This window comes from Eumetopias jubatus, unplaced genomic scaffold, assembly GCF_037043125.1.
Source record: "Eumetopias jubatus isolate StellerSeaLion01/CBP00866 unplaced genomic scaffold, mEumJub1_p1.0 scaffold_2, whole genome shotgun sequence".
Lineage (NCBI taxonomy): Eukaryota > Metazoa > Chordata > Mammalia > Carnivora > Otariidae > Eumetopias > Eumetopias jubatus.
In genome coordinates, this window is record NW_028274808.1 from 35,676,219 (window position 1) to 35,699,613 (window position 23,395).

The 23,395-nt window shown below is 46.9% G+C and overlaps 1 protein-coding gene across 5 annotated transcripts in view; it reads left to right on the plus strand.

Moving 5' to 3' along the window:
• Nucleotides 1-23,395, plus strand: part of PLEKHA2 (pleckstrin homology domain containing A2) — a 74,762-nt gene that overhangs the window by 18,533 nt on the left and 32,834 nt on the right. For all 5 annotated transcript variants that reach the window (XM_028124086.2, XM_088020964.1, XM_028124084.2 and 2 more), the window contains 2 exons: nt 9,579-9,742; nt 22,805-22,861. In XM_028124086.2, coding sequence (XP_027979887.1) covers nt 9,602-9,742; nt 22,805-22,861 — 198 coding nt within the window. In that variant the 5' untranslated portion in view covers nt 9,579-9,601. The remainder of the gene's footprint in view (nt 1-9,578; nt 9,743-22,804; nt 22,862-23,395) is intronic.

Consider the following 23,395-nt stretch of genomic DNA (forward strand, 5'->3'; position numbering starts at 1 on the left):
AGGTCGCAGCGCTGCTGAGGCCGGAGCTCCTGACACTGCCCAGTGTGGGGCCAAAGGCTCTCAGCTTTGGGCCTGTGGGGTGCCTTTCTGCCCTCAGAGGCTGGCGGCTGAGATAAAGAGGGTGGTCCGCTTGTCCTTACACTTGAGAAACACTATAGTTAAAGCGCAAAGGCCGGGATTCGCTGTGCCATCAGCTAGGACTTACAGTTGGCCAGCCACTTGCAAAGGGGCTCTCCCGCGTGGGGATGCTCCCGTGGGCAGAGCCGGAGGCAGTCCCAGAGTCCCTTCCCTGGAGCCTGACCTGCGTGCCTGGCTTCTGTTCACTTTCAGGATAGCCCGGCCAACATGGAGTCCGGGGATCTCTTGGTTTTTTTTTTTAAACCTCCTGGAGAATTTCAGAGATGTAAAATATGATGGTTCTTGGAGTAGAGGGAAGAGTAAGGGAAGTTTATGCCTTTCCTTGTGAGGGATCCCAGCCTCCCAACTTTTGCTTTTTGACATGTACTTACTGATACTGGAGGGGTAGAGAGGGCCGTGCAGCTGCCTGCCCCATAGTAAGCAGCTTTGTGGTGGTAATGATACTCACAGACTACTTCCTACGGGCTGCGTGCGTGCGCGCACACGTCGTAACAACATTTACCCCGTGCTTCCTCTTCACCAGAGCTCCTGTTAAGCACTTTTTGCACATATTTCATTGCATCCTTGCAGCCCCCTTTGAAGTAGGTAAAGTGATTTTCTCAATTTTGCAAATGAGGGGGAAACGCCCAGAAGAGTTCAGTGGAGTCTGGCTCTAAAACACATGCTCTCTCACTTCACTCTCCCACATCGGTGGGTAACTGAAATCAGCACGCCCTTTCTATGGTCCTCTTCTTGCAAGAGTTTCAACAAATGCACTCACGCTGGTCGTTGTCACCTGCATCCTCTTTGCCACACCCAGCCCCTCCTCTCCCTCTCCCCCGTGGGCCTCCTCCTTAGACACACTTAGGCCACTTGCAATTTCCCCCAGCACTTTGCAAAAGTAGATAAGAGAAACCATGATGTTATCTTTTCAGTTTTCTGCAGCCCACGTTTCAGTGGGTCAAGTTTTAAAGGAAGATTATTGCTCTGGATTCCTGCTAGGGAGCCCTGCAGTGAAACTGAATTCATTGTGTCTCCCACCTGGGGGTACTGCCACAATTCTGCAAATTGGAGATCTCAGTGTTTATAGGCTAACTGATAAACCAGGTGAGGCTGCTCACCTGTGTTTGTGATCTCTGGTGGAGCCTTGAGCCATGGGAAGGCCGTTGTCTCCTACTGACTCCAACTACCACATTTTCTGTGACCATAGATGCAGCTGCTGTTAAGAGGTCATGACTGTTTAAAATATTTTTGTTGCTTTTGGCATCTTTATTGCGGTGGATCAATGTTCAGTTTCTCCAGCCTTTTCCCCGAAATGTGTCCCCTTAAAAATTCCTTCTTGAGTGTCTTTTGCCCGAGGCCCCTCGAAGTTCTAGGGTCCAGTGGGGTTTGGGCTGTCTGTGTCACGGGGGCACCTTTTCTTAACTTCCCCGTTGCTGTAGATGTTTGCATTCCTCACTCTGCACTTCCTCTGGGAACAAGTTCTCTCTCACATTATTCTCCTGCCTTAAGACTATTTGGAATGTGTTCTTATGACACTTTCAAAATGCAGTGATAGTTTAACAATAGGAGATAGACGCTCCTGCACTTTCTAAGTTATAATCGTCAGTCCATTCCCAAGGATGTGTTTTGAAATAGCTATGCCTGTGTCCTGTGGTTTTTACTGGGCCGTTGGCACAGTTGAAACTCTGCACTACACACTTAACGTATGCTGCAGATTTGAACATAGGTGAAGTCGGCTCACATGGCCCATGCATATTCTCGCAGTAGCTCCACACCCCGGTTCCTGTCTGCCGTGTTACAGCCCTCTGAGACCTCTGATGTCATTTCCTGATAAACTTTCTCCTGTCAAAGTTTAGCAATTTCCTGTTGGGATCCCTCTTACTGCTTGGGACCCTGCTCCCTCCAGCTTCCACCCTAACAGGGTAACAGGACAGGAGATGGGTTACTGCACATCCCACCACATGTCGAGGAACACCTTCCTGACTTTTTCTGGAGCAAAATCCCTGAAATTCCCTGTCCTGCCGATGCAAAGTAACATGAAAGAAAAATCTCCAAATCTTAAAAATGAATTAATGTTTTTTTCATACTTGAACTATCAGAGGTTACAGTAGATGGTTTCATAATGGGGCCAACACCCTTTAAGGCTTTATCTCTGTTATCACTTTCCTTTTTATTTACCTCAAAAGTGTCAAATGGTCAAGCAGATGAATCTCCCTTATTTCACTCTATTTTTTCCTTTATCTCCAAACTACACTAGCAATCTTAAAAATAAGATATCCAAGGGGTGCCTGGCTGGTTCATTCGGTGGAGTGTGTGACTTGATCTCGGGGTTGTGAGTTCGACCCCCATGTTGGGTGTAAAGATGACTTAAAAATGAAACCTAAAAAAAAAAGACATCCAATAGAGCAGACTATAGCTTTAATGATGTAATAACTCTAAAGCTTTTCTTTAAGAAAAAAAATCTATCCATCTCTTCATTCTTCTATTCAGCCATTTATTTAAAAAATGCCAGCCCCATCTCCAAAGTTTCAAGAAGGAAAATTCCACTGGGCGTCTTGGTCAGGGTTCCTCCTTCATTTTCCCAGAGCACTGGGCATGGTGTGGCTTAGGTGCTATAGCAATAGAGGAATATAGTGATAGACGTGGGTGTGAATATTGAGTTGGCCTCAAGGACAGGGGCTCCTCTTATGAAGACTAGAGAGTAAGGAACCAACCCTGCAGGGGAAAGAATGAGCCTGTCTGGGGCGCCTGGGTGGCTCAGTTGGTTAAGCAACTGCCTTCGGCTCAGGTCATGATCCGGCAGTCCCGGGATCGAGTCCCACATCGGGCTCCCTGCTCAGCGGGGAGTCTGCTTCTCCCTCTGACCCTCTTCCCTCTCGTGCTCTCTGGCTCTCATTCTCTCTCTCAAATAAATAAATAAAATCTTTAAAAAAAAAAAAAGAATGAGCCTAAGAGGATATTGCAATAAGAAATAAGAAACCCAAACTCAACCAGATTGGACAGTGCCAAAGCCCTCTGGGTAGGTACCTGGCTCTTGGGCAGCTGTGTTGGGTGGGATGGTGTCTTCTTAGATTTAAGACTTTGGGGCACCTGGCTGGCTCGGTCGGTGGAGCATGCAACTCTTGATGTCGGGCTCGTGAGTTCAAGGCCCCACGTTAGACGTAGAGCTTACTTAAAAAAAAAAAAAGATTCTGAAACACCAAATAGTCCCAAGAGAGCTAATTGAGGCAAGGTTTTGCTTGTTTGTGGACTCTGGAGACTTGACAAATTTATTCTCAGCTTCAAAATTTATACACTGGGGTCAGGGTGTGTGTGCAGTTAAATAGCTTTCCCACCTGCTGAATAAAAGAATACACATTCCCTGTAGAACATTTGGAAAATTTGGAAAATATACAGAAGTAAATAAAATTCACACATAACCCATAGTCAATATTTTGGTGTCTGTATGTCAGTCTTTTTCTGTCCAAATATAGAAATAAAAAAATAATATTTAGATTGAGATCATATTGTAAGCCATATTATATCTTTAAAAAACTTATGATGAGTTTCTCCCTAATTCATTTAAAATTCTTTGAAAACATAGTTTTTTAATGATTGTGTAATATTTCCTTATGTAAATGTCCCATAATTAAATTATCCCCTAATCATTGGGATATTCAGGACATTTCCAACTTACTATTAATTCTAATGGAGTTGCCTTTTTAAAATTTTTAATCTTTATTTGCATCTTAGTTTATTTACTTGGATAGAATCCTAGAAGTAGAATTACTGGGTCAAAAGGTATGAACATTTTTTTTTTTAAGATTTTATTTATTTATTTGACAGAGAGAGAGCACAAGTAGGCAGAGAGGCAGGCAGAGGGAGAGGGAGAAGCAGGCTCTCCACTGAGCAGGGAGCCCGACGTGGGGCTCGATCCCAGGACCCTGAGATCATGACCTGAGCCGAAGGCAGCCCCTTAACTGACTGAGCCACCCAGGCGCCCCAGGGTATGAACATTTTTAGCTCTCTTGTTACCTATTGCCAAATTGCTTTCCACAAAGATTCATGCTCCTATCCCGGGTGTATAAGAATCCTAAGACATCTTTTCAAGTAGATATTTGTTTCAAGCAACAGTCTTCTCTTTATATTCTTGACCCTCTAGTGCCTCTGTCTCCCATTGGTGCATGTTCTTTTTTCCTCTGGGTTTTGGTCCCAGCTGTCCCTTTTATATTAATCAGCCTGATGAGGTTGTCAATTGCCTCAATTCCTAGGGGACAGTTTTATTATTTTTTTTCTTGGCTTAAATCTTCTCCAATAATGGAACCTAAGACATTGAAATGGTAGTCAAGGAGATATTTTGGACAGATGTCTACCAGTGCCCTTCATCTCATTCTTTTTTTTTTTTAAAGATTTTATTTATTTATTCATGAGAGACAGAGGGGGAGAGAGAGAGAGAGAGAAGCAGGAGGGAGAAGCAGAGGGAGAAGCAGTCTCCCAAGGAGCAGGGAGCCCGATGCGGGACTCGATCCCAGGACCCTGGGATCATGACCTGAGCCGAAGGCAGACGCTCAACCATCTGAGCCACCCAGGCGCCCCCTTCATCTCATTCTAAGGTGGGAAGCCCTTAACTCTTCTCATGAGTTTCATCTGGTCAACTGGCAAATGTTGGCTGGGAATCTTGGTTTAATTGACATTTAACCCATTTTCTGCTGCTGATCAGTTGGTAACTCAGTGCAAACTCACTTTTTGCTCAAAGTCTCCCTTTTACCATAAATTAAATATTTAACATATTTTCAAGCGCAGTACATACTTAGGAACTTATACACTGAAGAAATTTGAATCATATAAGGCTTTTGTTTTTTCTGGGGCGCCTGGGAGGCTCAGTCATTGCGCGTCTGCCTTCGGCTCGGGTCATGATCCCAGGGTCCTGGGATCGAGCCCCGCATCAGGTTCCCTGCTCCTCGGGAGGCCTGCTTCTCCCTCTCCCACTCCCCCTGCTTGTGTTCCCTCTTTCGCTGTGTCTCTCTCTGTCAAGTAAATAAATAAAATCTTAAAAAAAAACAACTTTGCTCTTTTCTATTTTACTCTTCATTAAAATACATTCTTCAGTTATTTAGATTATGTGAGGCCATGTTTTGGTTTGGTTTGATGAGCGTGTGTGTGTGTGTGTGTGTGTGTGTGTGAGAGAGAGAGAGAGAGAGAGAGAGAGAGAGAGAGAACGAACACATTACTGTATGTGCACGTAATTTGAATTGCATTTTACAAGATCCAGGAAGGAAGATGAAGCAGGAAGCAAACGTGAAAAAACATTCAGCCTCAGTAGGCATCATTACATATTTAAAACTAGCAACAGTTGGAAATGAGAACATTCAATGTATACAAGATTATAGAGATGGTAACAATATATTGCTGACTGCAAAGTAAACAGACAATGCTTTTAGTAAGCAGTTTTGTAATAGGTCTCAAGAATTGTAAAAGATCATTACCTATGCTCTAGTCATATTGTTGCTTGGAATTTGTATATGCTGTTTCCATATGAAAGAAGAAACAAAGCATGAAAATAAGAATTTTCATAACATTTATAATAGTGAAAAGTTGAATATAATCTGTCTAATCATAGAGAAATGGTTGAGTAAATTATAGTAAATGCAGTTCAGTAATGTTATGCAACCATTAAAAGCAATGATTATAAAGACTATGTAGCAACATGGAACATGTTTATGATATAATTTAAAAATTTTAAAAGGCCAATTAAGTGGAGAGGGGCATGAAAAAGCATGCAAAAATGAAAACGATTGGCTAGAGTGAATTTTTAAAAAATTCCAGCATCCTTATACTGTGATTTCTGGGAGAAATCACAGTATAAGGAAAATTCTAGGGAGGTTTGGCAAACTTTGGAAAGCGGGTACTGAGTTGGGTGGACCAAGGTCCTTTCCTGCACAGATCTTCTGTGTTCTTTGTCACCAATGTGTTGTGAAGACTCTGCAGCTACTTGCTAGGAGGTTTCATTATGCTCTTAGAGCAGAGGTGAAGGGGCTCGCCTGGGAGAGGGGTATCTGATGCTGCACCCCAGTGAGAACACTCACCATGTTGTCCCAGGAGATGGGGAGAGAGTCATTGTCAGGGTATGGGGCCTAGGACATGGGTTGGGGGCAAGTCCTGGGATAGAGCACCTATGTCACCCTCCACTCAATAGTTTTACAGTGGGAAACTTGGATTAAAATGAAATTTAAGATAACAAGGGATTTTAAAGAGTCAGAAAACAGGCTAAAACTAATTGGAGGGATGTAGAAAGAATGGTACAAAGATTTGCCTGGGTCTTAGTAGGGGAATTTGGGGTGACAGTATGTATGTGTGCATCAAGGTGTTTCTCTTCCCTTATGACTCAATTACTAGCACTTCCCTTTCTCCCCTCACTGCCCAGTTGTTGGGGCTGGGCATGGGGTGGCAGAGATCACTGGATTAGGGGGGCCTTTCCAGGAAAAAGAGGAGGAGCCAGGGGGCCTTGGAGGATGGTGGCGGCAGGTTGAAGAGCAGAGAGAGGGGGTTGGGGGATCGGGAGAAGCAGGCTCCCTGTACCAAACCTTAGCCTCTCTTCTGATAAGGGATGAAAAGTGGGGTCAGAATGAACTGACAGAGGATTGGGGGTTAGGACGTCAGGTTTGTGTTTGGTGCGCCATCTTTGAGTATGTTGCTTCTGTGTGGGCCAGCTAGGCATAACAGCATTTCCCTGTGATGCTTGGTTCTCCTGCAGCCCATGCTTCTCCCCTGCCTCCCACATTCTTGATGAGCTCCGTGACTCAGCTGCTTCCCAGGACATCCGAGCAGCTTTTTTTTTCTGGCGATAGAACCACAGTCAGGAGAAGTAACCAAAATTCTTTTTGTTCTCCTTCCTTTTTCCCATGGAGGTGGGGAGCCCCCTCCACAAAAGCAGCCTGTTGGAGGATTGTAGACAGTGCCTTCTCTGGCCTGTGACCTGACAAAAAGGCTGGCACTGATCAATCCTGTAGGCTGAAAAGGGAACATTTGAAAGCCAGCAGTAAGCTGGATGCCGTGCTTACCAGCTGGGTCTAAAGACAGTCGGCTTGGTTACCCCCCCTGCAGTTTATATGCTTTCTCTTAGAGATGTCCTAGGAGTGGTAGCAGTCCTGAAACTTCTGGAAATTCTGTCTCTGTGGCTGGGCTGGCATCAAGGGAATTTGCCTGGTTTTCTTGGGGTTTGGGTGAGCTCCCTCATCCCAACTGGGCGGCTGTGCACAGGACCGTGCATGGGATGCTTTGGACATCCCAGCCTTTCTGCATGGGACTCCGATTTCCTTCTGATTCTCTGGGGGGAAGCTGCATCCTTTCTCAGGGGTATGCTCCTTCCCAGCCAAAGCCAGGCCTCCTGCCTTCCTGTCTTTGACCCAGTGTCTGCTAGAAGACTTGAAATTCCTCCCCTGGTGCTTGTTCCTGACTCTTGACTCCAGCCCACCCTTCCCCTTTCCGGACCTCACGCTTGCCTGGCTGTGGAACTGCAGCTGGGATGGAGGGTTCGCTGGGAAAGCACCGGGAGAGCAGGGGTCCGGCTGTGCGACTTGTGACCGCCAAGATGCTCCTTGCCGCCGTGGTTCTCCACTTCCTTCATATCGCTACTTCCTTCTCCACCATCTTCCCAGGTTTTGTCCTTTTCTCACCTTCTCTTTTCCTTCTTTCCTTCCTTTTAGCTGTGCTTTTTCACCTTTGTCCCATTTCTCTGCCTGCTGTATTCTTTTGGCCCGCACCGTTACCAGCAAGTAGCCATGGGCCCCTGACCCATGTCCCTTCTGACTGTCATCTGTCCCCATCAGGAATCTGGCCTGATCTTAACCTGCAGTCAAGGATTTTTTGTTCCCTGGTATCTTTGTGTGTGTGCGTGTGCGCACGTGGGCTTGCACACACTCACATGAGTGTTGGGGGGGCACTTTTTCTTGGGTCTGCCCCTCCACACTGCCAGGCCCCCATGGGGGTGGGAGAGAACAGACCATGCCACCAGTTGCCACCCTTTGAGTGAGCCTAATCTTTTTTTTTTTTTAAGACTTTATTTTATTTATTTGAGACAGAGAGAGAGAGAGAGCACAAGAGGGGGTAGGGTGAGAGGGAGAAGCAGACTCCCCACCGAGCAGGGATCCCGATACAGGACTCGATCCCGGGACTCCGGGATCATGACCTGAGCCGAAGGCAGTCGCCCAACCAACTGAGCCACCCAGGCGCCCAAGTGAGCCTAATCTTGTGGGAATGTGGGACTGACCTGCCTTGGGCCTGGACGACTCTGGGTGTGGCATCTTGGTAGCTTACTTGCTGACCCAGCGTTGTGGTGCACGCATGGCCTCAAGCCAGCCGGCTCCCCACTTTGCTTAGGGCCTTGGTGGGCTTGGGTCACAGTGAGTTTTGCTTGTTGAAGCCAAGCGGGGCCCAGTGGTGGGTGGTGTCTGTCCTTGAAAGTCAGAATGTCATGTGGTGTTTGTTTTCTGACCCTTGTGGGGGTGTTCTACCTGTGCCCTGTGCTGTGATCCAGGTTGGGTGTAACTGCTTATTGGAAGGTGCTCATCCTCCTTGGGGAGGAGAATAGAGCCCCTGCCCTTCGTCTGGCTCTCCAGAGAGTCAGAAGAAAATCACGTGGAGAAAGGAGGCTGGCTTGAAGGTGAAGCTTGTCTGTCATCATCAGAGACCCTGTTGGAGTCGGTGAAGGTGTTCATTGGTTGGGGCCTTCTTCTGATTCCTCATTCTTCCAGTCATAAGTGGCCTTTGGGTAACAGCAGAGTGAAGTAAGTGAAGCTAGGGCTGAGGGATGTGGCCCTCAGATTTAATTCCTTCATGGAGCTAGAGGGTTTGCTCTTGATGACTGAATTCCTGGCAACGTTTTATATGAGTATTTGAGTTGGAGCTTAAATATTTTCTGAGTTTCTTTATGTATAAAATTGGGTTATGGCTTACTTTACAAGGCTTTTGTGAAGGGCAATAAAAATACCTAGTGGTTTATGAAATGTTTAATGTGTGCCAGGCACTTAATTCTCACCAAAATCTTAGGAGGTGTAGGTACCACTATTATCCCTGTTTTACAGGTGCAGAAACTGAAGCTCAGGAAAATGATAGCTTGCAGTCACACACTTATTAAGGGGCTAAAACTGGAATTAGAACCCAGGTCCCTGATCTCGGCTTATTTCCTCTTTATATGTAAAGTTGCCCGAGGCTCTGCTTGGCACACAGTAGCGCCTCAGGAAACTTAGTTGAGTACCTGCTCATGCATTTTGCTGGCTGTGTATGGAACAGAACTGAGAGAGGTTTCCAGGGTCTGGTTGGGGTGGAACAATTGGTGCTCTGGGGAAGGAGGGCCGATGAGAGAGAGAGCGCCTAGCTTCTCACAGAGGTGAGTCAAGCCAAAGTGAAGTTCTTACAGGTCCTGAGGCAGGATGAGATTCACCTTCCTCCTCATCACCTCCCTTCCTCCTGCCATGCAGGGTGATGTGAGCAGAGCCCAGGAATGCCTTATGTGGATCGACAGAACCGAATCTGTGGGTTTCTGGACATCGAGGAGAATGAGAACAGTGGCAAGTTTCTACGGAGGTACTTTATTCTGGACACCCAGGCCAACTGCCTTCTCTGGTACATGGACAACCCCCAGGTGAGAGGCTGCATGGGAAGGTGGCGGCAGGGGGGCGGGGGGGTGGCTGGCCTGGGAGGAATGCCGGTGGGATTAGCCTCAAGGGCTTCAGCCCCTGTGGGCAGCATCAAACTGGTAGTCAGTGAGGAGGGGAAAAAAACCCCATCAAACACATATACACACACGCGGAACCATCCCCGATGTTAGCTTGAGGAAAAGGAAGCTCATCTCTCCTGCCCCTGGGAATCTGGTATCTTTTCTTGCACTCAGGAATTGAACACTCGCAGAAGTCCAGGAGAGGCTGGCCCGGCTTGTTCCGGGCTCCAGGGTATGGCTTGCTGTCTTTCACCAACCTCGTTATGGCTGTGGCCTCATGACCACTCCTGTTCTTCCAGTCTGGGGCCCCTCCCTGGCAGGGAATGTGGCCTGGTTCCTTGAGCTGGACAGATGTTGGACTGCTTCGGTCTCGTTCATCAGGGAGTCATAGATCATAGAATCCTGGTTTGGAGGTGACTTTGGTGGTCACCTGGTTTTGCCTCTTCGTGCTACAGATGAGAAACTGAGTCTTAGACATTGACTTCATCAAGGACACGGCCAGAAGTAGGTGACTTGCCTGCATTTTGTGGCAGTCAGACCCCCTACTTTCTGTTGCTCAGCCTGGGAATCCCTGGAGTTGTCACTGGTATGGGAAAAAGTCTCAAGTCTTTTTTTTTTTTTTTTTTCCTGGTGCTGTGAGTGCTGCTGGCTCTTTCCTTCCCACTGCCCTGGAGCAGTTTGGTGGACCGAGGCCCCAAAGATTGGCATGGCCCCTGAATGTCAAGTTCACGGCTCATAGCCATGTTGCGGCTAGGAGGGGTGGGGGCTGAGATCCTAGCTCTGGTTGAGAGACTTGGGAAGAGGAAAGTCTCGAGTGTTAGGGGATGGATTTATGCTTTAAGATGTGCATTGGAAAAAGATCACTGTGAGTCTCTAGGTCATTATCCAGGGATTAACCCTCTAGAGGCCTTTGGCATTTGTCCTCTGGATTTGGTGGCTGAGAGGAAACGCTACAGATAAAGAAAATATACTCAGGTTAGCTGCCACTTAGTCACCTTCTCCAGGAAAGACTTAACCCTAAATAGAATTGTGCCCCATGTGTCACCCCACATCCCTGATAAACCTTCTGTTGATTACTTTCATCTGAAGTGCTGGGCTTACAGGATGAAACCTACATATGGACACTTATGTCCTTGACTTAGCCTGGAATGCTTGCCTCTGATAATGTTTTGGTCTTGGGTTTGCCTTCTGGCCCTACTCTGTCATTTTCCCTGCCTTTGCTCTGTACAGGTGCCCACAGCTGGGTCAACAGATCCACTGTGAAAGGAAGTAGCACTGTTGGAGGAGCTTGGGATCAAGTCTTTGTTGCTGTAGACTTGGCTTCTGGCATGCCAGGGGTGAGCCCCGAGTGACTCATGGTCTCTGGGTTTTATCATTCCCTTTCCCTTTTTCTCCCTTTGTATACTTTCTCCCACTCATCTGTCGTATTAGCTAGGGTAACTTGAAAGTATTTTTGTCTTGACATATGTGCTTACTGCCATGCTTCCTGCTAGGACTGTTCTTAATCCAAATGCACTTGCCTAGGAAATCCTGACTAACTGTTGGCAGCCACCTCCTCTGAGAGCTGGTCCCTCCTTCACAGCCTGGACCACAGGCTGAGAATCTTGCTGTCAGTGACAGATCACCCAGGGCCACCTTGTCACCATCTCAGATTTCAAATGTTGCCAGTTGTTGGGATTTCCCTTGCTCTGTCCTGCCCACTGATTTGACTGTTCTTTGGTTCTAGAACCTGCACTGACCTCGAATGCTCTGCCATGGGCTGCCTCACTGGGAGCTCTGGGGTCAGCCTCTGCAGCAGGTCCTACCCTGTGCTAGGGGCCTCCTGCACTTCCCTGCTGACCCAGCTCTCAGGATGCTGTTGGAGCTAGAGTCTTCTTTGAGTTTGAGTTATCAAATGGAACTCATGGCCACTGCAGGAGAGTCTTTACGTTTTCCCTGGAAGCAGAGATTTCAGCTGGCTTGGCCTGTGCCGAAAAAAAAAAAACAGTCTTGCTGTGGCAGAGAAATAGTTCTGAACATTTCACTCCGCCTGTCGAAGAGCTTAGCTCTTTGTCATGTTAGTGGCCAAATAGCCATCCTAGATTTGAGAGTGGCTATTTTTATAAGTTGTAAAAGAGTATCAGTGAACATTTATGAGTATGTGGCAAGCACTGTTCTAAAGACTTCAGTAGCAGAGCTGGGATCCCGGCGCTGGCGATCTCTGACACTGTTGGGCTCCGGTTCCCCTGCCTTTCTTTCCTTTCCCCTGCCTTTCTTTCCTTTCCTTTCCTTTCCTTTCCTTTTCCTTTCCTTTTCCTTTCCTTTTCCTTTCCTTTTCCTTTCCTTTTCCTTTCCTTTCCTTTCCTTTCCTCTTTCTTTCCTTTCCTCTTTCTTTCTTTCTTTCTTTCTTTTTCTTTATATTTTAAAGATTTTACTTATTTATTTGACAGAGAGAGACACAGCAAGAGAGGGAACACAAGCACGGGGAGCGGGAGAGGGAGAAGCAGGCTTCCCGCCGAGCAGGGAGCCCGATGCGGGGCTCGATCCCAGGACCCTGGGATCATGACCTGAGCCGAAGGCAGATGCTTAACGACTGAGCCACCCAGGCGCCCCACCATCTTACTTTTATAGGGAAAAGGAGACTCCTGATATGGTATCTTAGTTAATAGGCACTCATAAGCGGGGGCTTCTCTCAACCCACGTCTCTGATCTTTGCCTGTCGAAGCTACTTGGTAGTTGGTGTTTCTGGAGCCTGGTTTTACTCCCACTCCCACTCCCACTCCTATTACTTTTAACTGCTGGTTATGCTTCCTGAATGCGGGATGCTTTACGTATATCGTCTCATGGAGTCCTTCCAGTGATCCTGGGACTCGGGGGCTATTATCACTCGGGAAGTACTCCGCAAGGTGCCGGAAGTTTGGCACCTTTTTCAAGGTCACACAGGTATAGCGCTGGAGTTGGTGCCAGGTCTGTGTGACTCCAGTGTCTGCGCTCTTCCCCTGTGTCCACCTCCTCCTCCCGATGTCTGGGCTCAGCCCTGTGCACGGTCCTGGGGACCATATGGGAGGTGAATTCAGTGAAGTCCTTGCCACTAGGAAGCCTCAGGTTTAGTTGGAGAGATGAAAACAACACCCACAACTGCGGTGCTAAAAATCTTGGTGCACCTTTATAACAAGATAGCGCATTGTTGAGTTGAACGGCCCAGATGCTAGTAGCTTGGCTGAAGGAGAAGGGGCTGCCATTTTCCTCTGCGGCTGCCCATCTAAGGAAGACGCAGGGCCTCAAGCTGGAGTCTCAGATGGAAAGTTGTCAGGCCTGGGAGATAAGAGATCAAGGCTCTGCCACGAAGTTATTTTGTACATTAGGTAAGTTATTTATCCTCTCCGGGCTATAGGTACTCTAGATGATTTTTAACATGGCTTTTAGCCCCTCAATTCCTGAAGGGCTGAGAAGAGTGAACTCCTGGAGTTTAGCAACATTGCTTAATGCATATTTGCTAAATGCATAAATACATCCTGTGTGCTATACACCAGTATAGATGCTGAGGCTCCAACAGTGAATAGACCAAATCTTTGCCTTCATGGAGCTTACGCTGTAGGTGAGAAATGTGGCAGGGAGAGTGGGGTCCCCCTTCATGGAGATCCAGATAAGGAAGAATGGGTGAGATAGATCATTACCACAAGTGATTTCCATTTGTAGGGCATTTTAAAAGTTTAGGTATGTTTTCACTTATAATATCTCTTTTGATTGTTATGCACCCTGTCCCAGGCAGAGCGGCAGGGGAAGTGGAGGGTATTTCTGGATGAGGGCAATAGCAGTCGTTTGGAAGCCTCTGAGGCAGCAGCAAGGAGGAAGGTGAGCTTCCTGGTCAGAGGGGATTTAAGGTCAGGTTCTCCAGAAGAAGATCCCAAGACCAGGAATCAGGCACCGAGTCAAGGATTTGTACCAAGTTCGTTTCCTTCCTTCCTTCCTTCCTTCCTTCCTTCCTTCCTTCCTTCCTTCCTTCCTTTCTTTCTTCTTAAGATTTTATTTATTTGAGAGACAGAGAGAGCATGAGTGGGGGGAGGGCCAGGAGAGGGAGAAGCAGATTGCTCACTGAGTGGGGAGCCCGATGTAGGGCTCCATCCCGGGACCCTGAGATCATGACCTGAGCTGAAGTCAGATGCTTAACTGACTGAGCCACCCAGGTGCCCCTGGGCCAAGTTTTTTCTTAAGGAAATGTTCTCCTGGAAACCGTCAAGAGAGCTGGGAAGCAGGACAGGGAAGCAGAGGAAGCCAGACAAGGGTCTGAGCTCAAACAGAAGTTGGCAAAGGGTAGGCCTCAGCCCGAGGCTGCAGTGGGGCTCAAAGTAAGTTAGGTCTCAGAGTTGTCCAAGGAGGTGGGCTTTCGCATGCCCCACTGGACAGTCACTGGTTTTGGTTCTACAAATGTGAGCAAAACAGCTCCAGGAGCCTGAAGGCTGCCCTGTGCTCATGGACATATAGCAGGTACGCATTAGGGGTCAGCATGCATGTTCCAGGTACAGCCCTAAATGTCTGATAGAATTTAGAGCTGATGTGGTAAAGTATGAAATCCAGGTTTTTGATACAGGCAGTGGTGACACCAGACCGATATGGGATGAAACCCATTAGCTGAATAGGACCCCTATAAATGGAAAGTTTCAATATTATTGCTTATGGCCACTGATCCAGCTAGTGCATTTGAAAATCAATATGCTGACAATATCAAGCACGCAAATAGTTCTTGAATAGAAACAAACATTGGCTGGATTTCCGTGAAAACATTACTATGATATTATGGCTTCAGCACCTGTATTTGAATTTAATATTGGTCCCTATCATGAGAGAGGAGATAAAATACCTTAATTAGGCTGCCGTACTTTATTACAGTGACCTGCAGAGTGACTAACTATGTTTTAATTGCACAGCAACGCTTACGTTCCAGCCTTGTGAGGCCCACTTGACTAAGTAATTGCAAGACTAAATTATATAGCCCTGAACAAAGGATAAACAGAAGCATGAACGTACTATTGCATTAGATGGTTGTTCTTATCAAATTTACTCTGTAAAGCGTATTTTCTGTCTATTGCTAAAAAATACTCAGATGCTTTTACTTTCCAAAGACCATGATGTGAATTATGTATCATTGTAACATTCAGAAAGATGGTATCTCTCCTGGTAACTCTGGGGCCACAATGAGAGCCCTTTGCTTTTTCTTTTTTTTTTTTTTTTTTTAAATCTGAAAGCATTTCTTTCGTTGAAAGGGGCAAGGAGCTTTAGCTGTGTTAAAAAGATGGATATTTGGCTATTTTGGCTATTTGGATATTTTAGTAGAAAGAATACCGTAGTGTAGTAGGAATATATAGAACATATAAATAAATGGACAGTAGTAGTTTTGTCTTAAAGGCTATGTGAAAATTGGTATTTTTTAAAATTGTGAGGTTTTTGTCAGAAGCCTCCTTGAGCAAAATTTGGCTGAAATCCATCAATATTTAAAAGATTTTTGCATCATAGGCTTCACCCTGTCAAAATACCAAGAGCCAGTAAGATAACTTAAAAAAAAAATAGCCAATACATGCATATGCTACAGAATTCAAAATGTGGGACCGCTGATCTAGTGACAAGTTCCTCCCTCCCAGTTCTGTCCGCCAGCCACATAGTCCTCTAGCCAGAGGCAGCCCACATTACCAGTTTCTTACGTGTCTGTCCAGAGATGTTCTCTGCATATACAAGCATCATGAGACTTTTCACACCTCTAGCAATTGTTTTGCTGGAGCAAAGTGTTTTTCAGTCATGGATTTTGTGTTATTGGTACATTAATGACTTTGGACTACATGGTATATTTCCATGTAGTCAAATGATTTCAAGGGCCAAGTAGAATTTCTGGCAGGCTTTTGTCCATATCGTCTGTTAGAGGCAGGATGCAGAATTCCTTTGGGAAAAAAAGAAGATTTCAAGCAACAGGTCTGTACTTTTACCATAATGCAAATTCCGCTAAGGGAAAATTATTAATGTTTTTTTTTTTTAGAATTAAAATTATGTATGACTTATTGAGAATTAACATAAAATACTATAGTAATCTTGTGTGTTTTTTAAAACAATCCTCATTTTCTTTATCACAAGATGGTACTTTGTCTAAATTAAAAGGAAGTGAAAACCAAGAGGCACTTTGGGACAATTGTGTTCATAGCACTACTTAGTATTAAAGTCTAACCAAAGGAGAGGGAAGCTGTGAAACTTAGCCAAGGTTTTACCAAAGTGGAACTGTGGTGAAACTGTTCTAAGTTTTCTTAAAATTTGCCTTTGGTTTTATTGTTGTTAATGTTTTGCTTTGAGATTTCAACCTTCAGTGTTTGATATATCTATTGTATATGTCTACTTTTATGTGTTTGTATAACTATTTATATACAAAAGAATGCCATTTTACCATTCAAATAATGTCTCCAAGGCAAAGCAGGCAACTGTGTATTTGGGAGGGGGCTGCATATTAGATTTTGCTCCCAAGCCCATTTTCTTAGTTTGCATCCCTTGAGCGCAGGACAACTCGATGTGTACCTGAATTAGGGAAACACCCATTTTTTTTTTTTTTTTTAGCCTCGTGTCCTCATCTGTAAAACAGGGGTAATGATATTATCTCTATCTCTGACATAGTTGCTGTGAAGATTAAATAAAGTAATGTATGTGGAAGTGCTTGCATAAACTCTAAAGTATTATGGAGATGTCATTTGCTGACAGCGAGGCATTTGTCTCAGGCGTCCTGGAATGTCGTCGGCGGTGGTGCGCAGGGAACAGAAAGGAAGGGACTGATGGAGAGCCCACGGGAAGGAAGAAAATGTCAGGCCCGGTGACTGATGGGAGGATGAAGGAGAGCAGTCGGAGGGTTAGTGCTGGGCTGACCCGGAGAGAAGGTGGAACCACTGACAGACACGGGGCAGTGGGGAATGCAGCCGATTCCAGGACGGAGGGACCATGACTCCTGAGTTTGAGGCACGTGTGGAGGAGGCTGCCTTGAGCACAGGGGTGAAGGGCTTGGCTTATTGACTTTAAAGTTTTAGAACCATTTCAGTGGCCAGTGGTTGGAGTTTTGGAACCCGAACATGTCCTGGGGATTATCTAGGGCCCAGGTCTTGGACCATGTCTTTAGGTCACTATCACCAGGACTGAGGGAGGGAAATAAAGGGGCTGGGCATGTGGTGGCCAAGAGACTTACCCCTCATGAAATCTATCCTGGCTGAAGCGGGTGCTGATGCAGGTCGACGGTCAACAGAGAGGAGGCATTCAGACAATAGAACGCAAGCATTGCACCAACAGAGCGGTCCATGATGCAAAGCTGACTTTTCTGGAAGGCAAGGGTTAAATGCATATTTTGAACTAGAGAATGAGGAGAGTAGCCATGGGCATTTCACCCTTCCTCAAGTTAGTATCAGGAAGTGGAGCTACGGAATGGAGGGGAGGAGATGTGTTTGATACCAGGGCAGCAAGTCAGGCCACTGTCTGGGTCACCTAATGCCTGGAAATAGCTTGGTTACTTTCCTTTTGTTACTCTCCCATTCTGGGGCGGGGGCTGTAGAATGTGGGGCAGAGGGAATTATGCTCTCCCCTCCGTTCCCATCAGACAGCTCTTCTTAGGTGAGTCTTTCTTTTCAGAGAGTCTGTGTCTGGCCTCGGTTTCTGGTGTTTGAGTTGTGGTTTCAGCCTCTGGGCAGCCATGGTGGCTCATGGCCTAGCTGTGGGATTTCTGTATACATCCCCCCTCCCCCTCCCCCTCGTTGACCAGGAAGCTGGTTTTGACTGCCTGATGTGTTCTGCTAGGCACCCTGGAGGGAGAGAAGGGAAGGTAAGGAGGCATCTTTTTCCCCCTTTCCACTCCAAATCCCTGGTCTTTCGGAGTTTGGCACCCAAGAGCCAGTTTGACCAGTTCCTGCCCTGCCCAGCTTGGGCAACTGTCGAGGGCCTCTTCTGGTGTAACCCTGCTGGTCCTGCTCTTGTATTTACCTTTCATTGATAATCAACTCTTAGATAATGAGTAGGTCCTTGTACATTTGAAGGCTTGTCTCACGGGAGGTGGCATGGCGTAGAGGGAAAGCGCGTGAGACTGGGGAATCAGGAAGGGTTGGGTTTGAATACTGGCCTGACTGCTCACCGCGTGTGTGACCTTGGGCTTGCTTTACCTGCTCAGTCCTTAGTTTCTTCATCTGTAAAATGGGATTGTTAGGATTAAGTGACAATGTGCAGGAGTACCTAGAGTACCTAGCAGCCAGGCCTGGTGCAAATTAACTCTAAATATACGTCAGTTTCCTTTTTCCTTCCTCAAGCTGTGCTTTGCCGAAGCACTAGATTGATGGTGGGAGTTACAGGCTCTATCTCTATTCAGCTCCCTGAGGAAGTCATTTCCCCACCTTGAGCCTTAGAGGACTCATGTGGCAAATGATGAGGGATCACCAGAACCCTTTAGTGGTGTTGCTCTGTGAATTTATGACTCTGTAGTTAGTCATTTCTGTGCTCCTTGTTACTCTTATTAGAAGATGGGAAAGGGAGTAGGAGACACTACTAGGGTAAAATTTTCTATTTCAAAACAAGAGGTAATGTCGCTTCTGGAGAAGGCTTACTGCGGGAGGTTTGTCACATCTCTCTGTGGGCCTCTCAGCTCCTTCCTTGGTGATGGAAAAGAATAAACCCTCCGCTTTCCACTCATGGGGAGCGGGAGCTTCTTTGAGGCCCTTGGTGGCAGAAGAACACTTGAGCAAGAAGCAAGGTGTTGGCAGTGTCTTCATAAAAACTGTCAGTCATTTAATGGGAACCTGCCCTGTGCCCTACAGTGTTTCGGAAAATTGAGAATGCTTCTGACTTACAGACATCCTCACGTCCAGTGGCTGCCAGCCATGCGTGGCACTGGAATCCCCTTTTCCGCTGCCCTGCCCTTCCCTTCCTCTCTGTTTATTGCTGGTGCAGCAACCAAGGTCACCCTGTGGGCTGCCGCTGGGCGTGGCTTTCTCACCAGCTGTTGCATCTCTAGTGCGGAGTCAGCAGGACCAGCCCATGTGTGCAGCAGTGGTCCTCAAAATGGGCAGCACCGTGGAATCACTGGGGTGCTTGAAAAACATACAGGTGCATGGGCCCTACCCCAGATCAGTTAAAACCCTGGGAATGAGGCGTGGGTATTAGTTTGTTTAAAAATATCTGCAGGTGGTTCCCATAAGCAGCCTTCCTACCAGCCTGTCTTCACTCCCCACCCGCTCAGATGCTCTCATTTCAGATGCTTCCCTTGACCCTCTTGTTGTTGGGGCTCAGTCCTTTTATGTCCCCTCCACCCGATTCCTGTCCCTCAGGAACCCTGCCTGGGGTCATGGAAACTGCAAACTCAAGTGACAGCCCAGTTCAAAACATGAACAAGTCTTTCCAAAGAAACATCGTCCGCCAAAGGTGGATGGGAGGTCTTTGGTACCGAGTGTAGCAGGGTTTTAGGGACTAGTTTGGGAACTTAACCACCAAGCAAGTAGTGTTTTTGCTTAAAAATTGAGGAGTCCAGGGGCGCCTGTGTGGCTCAGTTGGTTAAGCGTCTGACTCTTGGATTCTGTTCCCGTCATGAGCTCGGGGTCCTGGGATTGAGCCCTGCATAGACCTTTGTGCTCAGTAGGGAGTGTGCTTGGGATTCTCTCTGTCCTTCTCCCTCGGTCTCCACCCTCCTGCCGTGCCTCCAGCTTGTGCACTTGTGCATTCTCTCTCTCTCTCAAAATAAATAAACCAATAAATCTTTAAAAACTAATAATGAGTAAATAAAAATTGAGGAGTCTGCTATGTAGAGGAATAAGATTCTACTCATGTCCTTCATGTGCTTAAGATCTAGTAAGAAGAGACTTAAATTTGCAGAAAAATGTGCTCCAATATAGAGTCCAGGGCTAGATTTTGTCATGTAGATCAGTTGTTCTCAGCCTTGGGCCTGTGTAGGGATCACTTGGGAACATTTAAAAAATGTGCATGTTCTGACCACATTCCATTTGACTCTGATTCAGTGTTTTTTTTCGGGTGAGGCCTGAGCCTGGGCCTTTTCAAACAAGCTCCCCAGGAGAGTGTGATGTGCACCACAGCTGGAGAAGGATTGGTGCACAGGAATTCAGAGAGGGGAGAGCTCAGGAACAGACTGCAGGCTGGAGAAGCTTTGTGAAGGTGGATCCTCTTGTGCTTTCCCTGGAAGGGACGGGGCCGCCTCCTGGAGAGGCAGCTTTGACACGCTGCCCCACCTCAGGTGCTGTTTCTTGGCGTTCCTGGCCTGACGACTGGCTGCCGAGGTCCTCAGCTCAGACATGTTGGTACATTCTTCCTTGACCAGGAAGTTTCTGCCTGGGGCTGCCACCCTGGCAGCGAGCTGTCGCCATTAATCTCCCAGGTCCAGTAATTGGAGTGGACACTGAGCCGTCACTCTGGATCAAGGCTCAGGGATCCTGGGGCTGTTTTCTGTCATTCATTCCTCCCCCCCCCGCCCAACCCCCGGCATTTACAGACACTCGTCATATTTTCCTGGCTTCTCAGGGTGGAGAGGGAGGTACATGTGAGCCTAGGAGCAGACTGTGGGGTGGGTGGTGGGTGAGGGAGGTGAAGGCGCCCCTGCCCCCAGGTAACTGGGCAGGAGAACCGTTCCTGTGTCTTTCTGGAGCGGGAGAGCTGAAGGGGGGGCAGGGGACCGAGGGTGGAGCAGCCCCGGAGGGTGGAGGGGATGAAGTAGTTGAAATCTGATCGGCTCATATCTGTCATTACGTGTGGGTTAGTGTCCGAATCGTTCCCCAAATCCCACTTCATCACTCATAATTCCAGATAGGGCTCTGGAGGCCTTTGGGCTGTGGTTTGGGGTGATGAGAGTGAGTTGTGCAAGACCAAGCCCTGAGACTTGGCGTCTGCATCTTGTAATTAGTGTTGTGGGTCGGGGAGCGGAGCTACCATGGGCTAGGCTCTCCTTACGGATTTTCATGTAATTCTCACAACAAGCCTGTGAAACAGGGTTTACTGTCCCCCCCTTTTATAGGTAAAGAAACTTGCCTACAGTCATGTGGCGATAATGTCACAGCTAGAATTCTAACAGCTCAAGCTTTTAAGATTTTATCATGCTGCTTTTGGGGCATTGGGTTGAAGTCAGGCGACCTGAGCTTTATAGTTCAGGTTCTTCCACCAGTTATGTGACCTTGGACCAATCCCTCCCCTTTCCTCCAGTTCCAAATGGGGGCTGGGAGTGGGCCAGGTGCTCAGCGGTCCGACAGGCCGGTGGTCGTGTGTGTCCTTGCAGGCAGCCGTACTGTGTGCAGAGCTGTCTGCCCAGAGCAGTTCGCGTTGTCCTGGGGGCAGTCTTGGTTGCTCAGGGGTCTTTTGGGGTGCCTGTGGCTCCTTTGTGGACTCTGATTCAGGGGCACAGAGCCTATCTCTCTTTACCTGAAAGAGGTTTCCTTAAAAGTCAACAAAATGCAATCACTGTATATTTGAAAAAAATGTGTAAATCCGATCATCCATATTTGAAATGCTAATCTGGCTTCTCGAAGGCAGCATTTAGATTTATGGCCTCATTTTGTTAAAAAAAAAAAAAAGAAGGGGGTAGGGGGGCAACATCCTTTCTGAATTTCTTACTCTACAATTTAAAGGCTCTGAGAATCCTTTTATCATGGTATCATCCCCATCCATTTTCTCGTGTATAGAAAATTTCACATATTGCATTTGCTTCAAGTGATGTATATTAATTTAGACAATTGGGCCTAGAAGGGCTCTTCCCTACCGACTAAGATACTTCTTTTTTTTTTTTTTAAAGATTTTATTTATTTATTTGACAGAGAGAGACACAGTGAGAGAGGGAACACAAGCAGGAGGAGTGGGAGAGGGAGAAGCGAAGCAGGCTTCCCGCAGAGCAGGGAGCCCGATGTGGGGCTCGATCCCAAGACCCCGGGATCATGACCTGAGCCGAAGGCAGACGCTTAACGACTGAGCCACCCAGGCACCCCCCGACTAAGATACTTCTTAAGGGCAGTCTCCTGGAATGACAGGTCATTTCACTGCTAACCCTTTAGGAAATTTACTAAATTCTCATTATTCAAGATTCATCTCCCTTACTGCTTTGAGATAACCCCAGGTAACTGGGGGCTTCAAGGTTATTCTTGGGGGCTTATGCAACAGCTTAAGGGGCACCAGGACTGTGGACAGGTCCTCAAGGTCCATGGGGGTGTGGATTTTCTAATTTATAAATAACTCCACAGCTGAGGTTTCTAATCTTGTTCATTTCTTTGGAATGCTATCATCCCTGTGTCTTCATTGCTCCATTTCTGACAGTGGAGAAATTAGAAAGCCAAAGAATATTGCCCGTCGAGGTGCCTGTGAGTTTCTTGCTGTTTTAATAGAACATTGACTTAGCGTTTTATGGCGTACAGACATCATCCCAGCTGGTACTCATAATAATCTTGTGAAATAAACTGAACAGCTTTATTTTTTTTATTTCTGTATTGTGTGAATCAGAACCCTGTTAATTACAAAAAGAATTTGAAGCGGCATAAAGCAGGACCAAGCCAGTAAGGAGGCCAGAGCTGTCAGGAAAGAAAAAATATAATAGCTAATACTTGTTGAGAGTCCTCTATGTACCAGGGATGACTCCAAGTGCCCTTAAATGTATTAGTTCATCCTATAAGTGCCTTGTGAGGTAGGTACGGTTATTATCCCTATTTTTTACAGAAAGGGAAACTGAGGCTTAGTGGTTAAGGAACTTATTCACTGTCAAATGGTGGAACTCACACTTTTTACCACCGTCCTAGAACACACCCCTCCCTAGTAAGTAAGGCCAAGGATAAGGTCCATGCCAACATAGCCATGGCAGGTTATCACCATTTCACGGAGGAAAGTGAGCTAAAGAATGTGGGTAAGTGGCTTGCTCAAGGTTGCAAAGCCAGGACTAGAGTCTTGGTCTTCTGTCTCTTAATGCTGTTTCCACTGCCTCACATAGCATTATGCTTCTTAAAATGAAAAACATATGTCTTTCAGAACCTGGCAATGGGGGCAGGAGCCGTTGGATCTTTGCAGCTGACCTACATCTCGAAGGTAATGTTCGCCTGGAGCTCTGAGGATTCGCGTCCTCTAAGTGGGTTTAGTATCTAAACGAGAACTGTCAAATTCTTTGAGTATTAGCATTTGGATGTGTTGCATGGGCAGTGAAATGCTCCCCGTCCTCCCTTTGGAAGCTTTTCTGTTGACCAGCTCTGGGTGGAGTGTGTTTAACAGGTTCTTGGAGGGTGAGCCTGAAGCCTCTTACTCCTGGGACACATCAGTCAGTGATGCTCCCCGCTCCTGCCAAGGAGGCATAGGTGGTGGGGGTAGGAGTTGGGCGTGACCTTTTTTCATCATTGAGGCAAAAAGGAGTACAAAACAATTGTAAAAACCCAATGACTATAGAAGATTCTCCCAAGGGGTATTGTTCAACAGGAGCGGCTCAGAAAGGGTCGGGGCTGCGCTGGATTATCTATCACCTGGACAGGATGACTGTGGAGGAAAGGCTAGGAGAGCCCCGGGAAGGCCCTCAGTTATGCCAGGGAACTATTCAGCAGCTGGATGATGGCTGGAGAGCCTGGCAGGTGG